Raw genomic sequence first — 8,726 nt, 5'->3', positions numbered from 1 at the left:
GTGAATCATGACTATTAGCTACAACAATACTGGACAAATACTCCCGCTTAGCTTCTTCCACAGTCCTCTGATAGTTGCGCCAACAGTCCTTCAAAATTTGCAGTGAAATTTGCAGTCCATCCTTCTTCCACCTTCTTTCAGCTTTGCGGCACTTCTGTCTGGCCGCACGAGTTCTAGTGCCAAGCCAGGGTTCCATCCTAATTTTAGGCCGCACGATTTTCATCGGGGCCACAGAGTCCAGTATAAGGCTGCAAGAGGATTGAAACCAAGCGCACAGCCCCTCTGTATCTCCAGCAGCCTTGTTAGTACACGCAATTGCCTGTTCAAACGCCGTGATAAACAGACCGGCAGTGGAAGGGCTCAGTACACGACGATGCCGAGCAGGCGCTGGCAGGGCACCAGCTGTACAAAACAGTTTCGCCTCAAAAACAATGGACAAATGGTCAGAAAAAGCATTCGTACAGATATTTAAATTAGTTACAGGCACACCATATGAAAGAACAAGGTCCAGCGTGTGTCCCCGCTCATGTGTAGGACCAGACACACACTTTATATATGTCACCATTTGGTTCAATCATATCAAGGCATAATGTTCATTTTCATTTTTATGCGGATGACATTCAGATCTATGTGCCGCTGATACTAGACGATTCTAATGCACTTACCCCACTGCATAATTGTATCTGTGACATTAAACTGTGGCTATCGCAGAATTTCCTACACTTAAATGAGAGTAAGACGGAGTACATCGTCTTTAGCCCTGATTCAGCTGCTGTTGTATCCAGTCTAGGTGTTTCAGTGTTAGCACCTTCATTCACTGATACCGTGAAAAATCTTGGAGTGATATTTGACAGTGGCTTCAATTTTGATAAGCAGATCAGATCCGTGGTTAAAACCAGCTTTTTTCACCTGAGACTCTTAACAAAGGTGAAGCCCTTCTTATTGCACGCAGACTTAGAAAAAGCTATCCATGCTTTCATCACCTCACGGCTGGACTACTGTAATGCCCTTATAAGTCAACTCTAAAAATCCATCTTTTTAGACAGGCCTTTGGTGCCTAACCCGTTCCAGTCTTAACCCGTCTTTTAATTCGTTGTTTTACGCAGATTGTGTCCTGATATGGAAGATTTTTACTCCTTCTGTTTTTAAAATTTGTGCTTTATTTTGTTTAGGTCTTCTTGTTTTAGTACTGTTTTTTATTAGCGTATACATGTTCTGTTGAGAAGCACTCTGTGCTCCTTTGGAGTTGTAAAGTGCTATATAAATAAACGTGCTCCTTTGGAGTTGTAAAGTGCTATATAAATAAACTTTTATTATTATTATTAACATTATGACCACATGCCTAATACTGTTTACATAGGAGTCCATGAGGCAGTTGGTTGGCACTCGTGTCACTCTGCAGCTCACTGTGTATCTTCTGTGAAACCATTTGCATCCACAGTTCTACTGTCAGGAAGAGCACAGACGTGTCTACAATTCAGTGAAACACTTATGTAAAAGGAGTGAAAACTGTGGTGGTGAGGACAAGTTAGAGAGAATTTTTTTAGACAAATTCAACAGCCTCACCGCTCTAGGTGTGATATCACCACTACAGCCCCTAACTCTTTCTCTTCATAGAGACCAATGTACAATATTTCTCATTTTCAACCATTTTCACAAAGATTCAAATACATTTTAACCATGACCATGCCTCCAGTTCACCATTTGTCCTTCTTTAGACACTGTTGGTAGGTACTAACCACTGCAGACCAAGAACACCCACCAAGACCTGCAGTGTGGGAGATGCTCTGACCCAGTCATCTCACCATTACAGTTTGGCCCTTGTCAAAGTCACTCACATTCTTGCACTTTCCCATTTTTCCTGCTTCCAACACATCAACTTTGAGGACTGAATGTTCACTTGTTGCCTAATGTACCCCAACACTGACAGGTGCCGCAGATAGCCAGTGTCATTCACTTCACCTGCCGGTGGTCATAATGTTATCATTGATCCATGATGTTTTTGTCGGTCCGACGCTACATGTTTGAATCAGTTTCACTACTTTGTGAATGTATGTGGCCATCTGTAATGCAAGGGGTTTGTTGGGGAAGATGCAGCGATCATCAGCTGGATTTACCAACCTTGGAGCTACTTGAAAGGGAGTGATGTTTAAAGCTAAGCTCAAAATATATTTCTTTTCTTTGATATATATGTAGTTTGGTGTTGTCTGTTTGTGTTTCTTTGTGCTTATTTTCATTTTGTTGTGCAGTGTATCGAGACATTTTCACATTGAGGCATCTTGAGATAATGCACTAAAAATAAACTTGAACCTTGAACAGGGCTCTAAATTCAGATTTGACACATTTTATTTTCAGTTTAGCTTTCACTATCACTACTCTTTGAGATTCTCATCTGAACTGCTTTATCAGTTGTGTTTTACTGATAAAATAATATAATATCACAAACGTGCTAATAAATTGTGATTGGAAGGCCAAAGTTATTTAAAGGACAATTGGATTTAGATTACAGGAAGTAACACAAGTGTCACTTTTTTGATATTTGTTTTATTTATAGAAAAGCAAATTGGATAAAGAAAGGTAGGGCTGTACCTAACAGTCGACTATTAGCTGTTCAGTGTGACTATTTGAACATTCATAATTTTATATATACAGTGGCAAGAAAAAGTATGTGAACCTTTTGGAATTTCATGGTTTTCTGCATTAATTTGTCATAAAATGTGATCTGATCTTCATCTAAGTCAAGAGTACTGATGAATATAATGCGCCTAATATAACAAAATTTTTTTTTGATCTTTCATGTCTTTATTAATGCAGAAAACCATGAAATTCTAAAAGGTTCGCATACTTTTTTCTTGCCACGGTATGTCTTTTATTGATTTTTAAATGCTCCTAAATATGATCCTGTCACTATTTTTCATTTACATACTGATGTTAGTGGTTGAAATCATCATTGAAATGCATGCCAGTTGATTTTCTGACAGTGTAGGCTACATGTATATTAAAAAAAGAATGAATAGTAGCACTGAAGAGCTGACTGACAGTCGACTGACAACTCCTTAGTCAGGTGCAGCCCTAAAAAGTTTAATCTCTTCTATAAACCTTCACACATTAGCTATGCGTTTGCATATTTCAAATCATGCACTTTTTGTACACAAGGTATTTTGTACACAAAAATAAAATACAGTATACAACAAAACCAAACAAACAAAAAACTGCTGTATTCCAAAATTGTATCTGTTTCATGATTGGACTTGTTCTGTTTTGCAGGACAATAGTGCCATGGAAAGTCTTCCGACAGTGCCTTCATGAATTGCATCCTATCAGTTCGGGCCTGGAGGCCATGGCCCTCAAATCTACCATTGATCTCACCTGCAATGACTATATTTCTGTGTTTGAGTTTGACATCTTCACACGCCTCTTCCAGGTCAGGTGAAATTAAACCAATTTTCAAATCATTGAATGAAATGATTTTGGCACACACAACACATGGCATTTTAATTTTGGTTCATTCTGTATTCTGGTACAACAGATTTTGGCATTTCTATGCAGTGCCTCTTGTCAGTTGTGTTCTTGTCAATACATGCTCTTTGTCTGGAATTCTTAACCAAAAATATGTTTAAGATGTTTTCTATACTGGATTATATTTTTGAGTCTTTTTTTGACATCCAACAACAAGCCAGGCATATACTGTCAGATTACTGCTACAGATGACACCGTTGAAAAAGTATGGTGCTATCATTACATGTGTTAACAAGGTCAAGACATCAAATGTCATGTCATTGATTTACAACAAAAGCATTAAATTACTTATAGTTTTATAATATGCAAAAGATGCATCCTCTTGCATTTATGCATTATATTTACTTAGCTTTTCCAATATAAATAAGTACTGAATAAGCTGTTTAATGGACAGAGAGAGTTTTAAAGGGCCTCCTGAAAAACAATAGCTTCAATAATGAGAATTTACCCAATGCCAGATATCTGAGGGGTGGATGAAAAAGGTGAGGTTCAAGGAACCTGTACTTAACCCTGTAAAGCCCAACATATCAAAAAAATAGCCAGAACATTCTAATTTTTTGGAACTGAGATGTTTATTAAACATCATGATTTGAAATTCAAGATTCACAATTTTTATTTGCCATATATGCATAGACAGACAGTCCAGACATATAGGATTAGAGGTGCCATATTATTTAGATTATTTCTATTTCTTTTGTATCACATTTGATACATGGGGCATTTTTGGTGATTTTTTTTTTTGCTCAGAAACCTCACGTATCAAATATGATACAAATGGTTTTATAGGGTTAATGTTTAATATGTTTTATGCATTACCTTAAACTGTAATACATGGATTCTAATGCATATAGATGTTGAACAGGTTCCTGAAATTATATACAGTAGATTAGACTATATCAAAGTCTTTAGGCCATGCTCCCAGAAATCCATCTATCCATTATCTGCCGCTTTATCCGGGGTTGTGTCACGAGAGCAGCAGGTTTAGCAAGGTGGTCCAGATGTCCCTCTGGGGCAGCTGTGGCTCAGGAGATAGAGTGGGAGGGTTGGTGGTTCGACTCCTGGCTCCTCCAGTCCACGTGTCCAAGCGTCACTGAACCCCAAATTGCTCCTGTGTGTCTGAGTGTGTGCACGAATGGGTGAATGGAAAATAGTGCTTCATTGCATAGAAAAGTGCTATATAAGACCATTTACCTCTACCCACCAGTGCTTTCTAGCTCCTCCTGGGGGACCCTGAGCAGTTCCCATTTTAGATAAGATACTGTATATAATCCTTCCAGCTTTTTCCGGGTACCTTGGGGCCTCCTGCCAGGAGGCATCCTAATCAGATGCCCAAACCTCTTCAACTGGCTCTTTTTGATGCAAAGGAACAGCAGCTCTACTCCTAGCTCCCACCACCTGTCCAAACTGCAAACCCCATCTCAAAGACTCAATCCAGCCACTCTGTGGAGAAAAGCTCGTGACAATAGGTAAGGGTTGGAGCATAGACTGATCAAAAGCTTTGCTTTCCGGCTCAGCTCCCTCCCACAACAGTCCGGTACAAAAGCCCATAATACTGCTGATGCTGTATCATTCCACTTGTCAATCTCATCAACACCCCAAGATACTTAAAAGCCTATGCTTGGGGCAGCAACTCATTCCCAACTTGAAGCGAGAATTCCAGCAGAGAACCATGCTCCTATATTGGAGGTGCTGATTCTCATCTCAACTGTTTCACACCCAGCTGTTAACTGCCGCAGTGATACTGGAGATCATGGTCTAATGCAGGGGTGCCCACACTTTTTCGCCTTGCAAGCTGCTTTTCAAATGACCAAGTCAAAATGATCGACCTACACTAAAAACACTCTACACGCGCTCGGGCATACACACGCATATTATATGTATGAATAAAACTACGAATAAGTCATAGTTTTATGAACAGTCTGAAAGTGCCGCTCCACATTTCCCTTCTTTGGAATAGTGATGGTAGATTGGTAGATCAAGCAAATGCACTTCAAATATTAACGTTGCGATAAAATAGTCCTCCTCCCATTCCGCATGGAATGTTTTGGGTACTTTTTCGGTTTCTTACTTGATTCGGCTCCCCTACTCATTTTATACCCTTTAGTAGACATTAATTCGAAGGCTGACAAGGTAGTTTGCTCACTGCAGTTTTGCAGTAGCTCGTGCGGTTGACTGTGCATGCTTGGTGACTCGTGTCAGAAAGACAAGCTCTCAGACTGGCTGCCCTGCATGTCAATTAAGTAGCAAATACCATAGGGAGGATGGATGATAGGCTATATATGAATGATTGTCACTTTCTGCTTTACCTGTTAGTGGTTGCCACAACGAATCGTCACACTGACCATTCGCATGTTAACATTGGGCACGTGTTTTACGCCGGATACATCAAATTTATTTTTGAATGGCACGCGATCTACCAACACTACCTTTGCGATCAGTCGACCAGTCGATCGCGATCTACCAGTCGATCGCGATCAACGTATTGGGCACCCCTGGTCTAATGGATCCAACAGAACTATATAATTTGCAAAAAGCAGAGAAGTAGTCCTGAGATCCCCAAACTGGACCCCCCAGCTGTGCCTTGAAATCCTATCCATGAAAACATGATCTGAAACAAGGGGCAAACCTAGCAGAGGCCAGCACCTACTGGGAATGTGCTTGACTTAAAAAATACAGACACAACTCTCACTCCACTTATACAAGGACTAGATAAGTTGCAACAATGGCCCAGTTACCTTACACTCACCGACAAGGCTTCCCCAGGCACCCAGTCATAGACCTTCTCCAAGTTCAAAAAACACATGTAGACTAGATGGGCAAATGCCAATGGCCCCACTAGTCTCGCAAGAGTTGGTCCACTGTTCCATGGCCAGGCTGGAATCTACATTGTCTCTCCTGAATCTGAGGTCAAAGCCTCCTTAGTGGCATCTTGGCATAGGCTTTCCTGGGGAGGCTGAGCAGTGTGATATCTCGATAATTGGTACATACGTTCCAATCTCTTTTTTAAATATGGACACTATCAGCCCTATCTGCCAGTCCACAGGCATGGTCCCCATTCTATATGCAACATTGAAGAGGCATGCTAACATGGATACAGCCCTACAGTATCCAGAGCCTTTGGTGTTTCAGGGTGAATCTCACTCACACCCAGCACCTTGCCGCTGAGTACCTTCTCAACTACCGCAGAGAACCTCTGCCAAAGATATGAGAAAGTCTTCCCCCAGGACTTCAGACTGGTTGGGTTTAGGAGTCCCTCAGAGTGCTCCTTTCCATCATCTGATGACATCCCCAGTCCAAGTCATCAGTTCTGACTTGCCAGTACCTGGTACTGTATGTGGCGGTCTTTGAAATAAGCTGTAAAATATAGATATAAAAGATTGGGCTACAGGAAGACTGCTCTGTATTAAACTGTATTTGTCTAGTACTGTGGTATTCTATAAAAAGAAATGAATACCTTTATGGACCAGGACTCCACCCATATCAGCATTGTTTATTTTAAACAGTAGAATGCATAGTGCATGATAGATGCAGCCTGACAATAAAGGTGGCTTGTTGCATCACCTGCATTCGATTTTAACCTCACTTCAAAATATACACTGACTGACAGTAGGACAAAGTAGCACCTGGAAGATTAAAATGTTTAATACAGTAGGTTAACAGCACAGGAAAGAAAGAAATATAGATTTTTTTTCTCTTCTTTGTTCATTTTTATTTTCTGAGTTTAAGGTTTTCTGTGGCTTCAGTTCCCTACTGTTGACAGATTAGTGGTCCATATGGCTTCAAGATGGTGTGTGGGCACTATTTTGCTTTGTACATGCCTACTCTGAGCATGTAAAATGAGAGTGCATGGTCTGTTATAGCAAATATAGTCATGGGTAGGAGTTGCCATTGATAGGCTGCTTCCTGGGAAACTGCTTCCTGTGTCCTGTGTGTCAGTCAAGGCACTTCCATGTGGTCAACCTGATGCCCCTGGGCTGTTTGACTGGGGGTTGAGAATCCAGATGGGGAGGCAAGGGAGGGATCAGTAGGCCCACATGAAGGTAAGAATGACTGAGTAAACAAGGGAGGAAAATGTACCAAACTTGGTGACAAATCATGGTGATGATATAATCCTCTCAGGATAAATCTGGTCAAATGTTGTAGGGTGAGTCGGGCCTTATAGTGAATACTTCAGCTAAAGGTCAAAGTGTTTGTCATATGCACAGTTAGGAAACATGTTTCCCTGTACAATGAAATTACTTTGCTGTCCACATGAACGCCACACAGTACAAGTGAAATATAAAGTCGATGAGCAATAACACAAATCTAAATAGGCAGTGAAATCACAAATCTAAGGCACTTTAAAGCAGCAAGTGAAGGAAGCAAATAAAAATACAACAAGAACACAATATAATGCAGAGGGAATATATCCTACGTGGGAGCCGTGGAGTGCAAATACTCAGCAGTGAGTGTGCAATTATGCATGTGCAAAATGAGTATGTGAACAGTACAGATGGAATTACATGAGGTAGATCCTGAGTCTGCTGTTTAGGAGTCTGGTGGCAGAGGGAAAGAAAGAGTTTTTCAGTCTAGAGGTCCTGCATTTCACACCTCTGAGCCTCCGACCAGAGGGTAGGGGTATAAACAGTGTCCTATAACTGATTGTCTTTATTTTATTTTTTTGTCATTATGCATGTGTTGTAGGAAATTTGGCCTCTGCTGCTTTTATAAACATTTATGAAATGATCAAATCTATGTAACACAGCTGTGTGATTTGACTGTGAACAACAGAATGAGAAAACTGTTTTACTTGTGTTCCAGTCTGTGTCTATAGTTAGCATTTTCCATTTGGCCATCTCCTGCCTCTGTGGGCCAGGCCACTATTCACTTTACAGCTCAAATCAAGAAACTCGGAGTGGTTGGGGCTTGCTCCATTGCTTTTTTAGCCCAAAGCCCAGTAATTCCAGTATACCATGAGGTATTTTTTCTTCTTCTTCTGCCAAATCAGCTACACAGTGAGGACAACAGACCAGTGTCCTTGGTGAGCTCCAGATAACAGGCAGAATGGAGGTGAATGCTGTGGCAGTTGGAACCAACTGACAAAACCACTGAAGCCATCAAATACAATGCCCCCTATGACTCTTAATTTAGGGTTCTGATGTAAACACTTTCTCTTTCAATACCAGTGGGGTTTTTTTTTTTTTTTTTGTCCCATAAGGTTTTTTAAA

At 40.7% G+C, this 8,726-nt stretch overlaps 1 protein-coding gene across 3 annotated transcripts in view; it reads left to right on the top strand.

Moving 5' to 3' along the window:
* The window catches only part of cblb (Cbl proto-oncogene B, E3 ubiquitin protein ligase), a 106,732-nt gene that overhangs the window by 44,965 nt on the left and 53,041 nt on the right, over nt 1–8,726 (top strand). For all 3 annotated transcript variants that reach the window (XM_020621754.1, XM_020621753.1, XM_020621757.1), the window contains one exon: nt 3,268–3,424. In XM_020621754.1, coding sequence (XP_020477410.1) covers nt 3,268–3,424 — 157 coding nt within the window. The remainder of the gene's footprint in view (nt 1–3,267; nt 3,425–8,726) is intronic.

The sequence above is a fragment of the Monopterus albus genome, unplaced genomic scaffold (genome assembly GCF_001952655.1).
Source record: "Monopterus albus unplaced genomic scaffold, M_albus_1.0 scaffold267.1, whole genome shotgun sequence".
In the NCBI taxonomy this organism is placed as follows: domain Eukaryota; kingdom Metazoa; phylum Chordata; class Actinopteri; order Synbranchiformes; family Synbranchidae; genus Monopterus; species Monopterus albus.
This window is presented reverse-complemented; position numbering and strand designations above follow the sequence as displayed.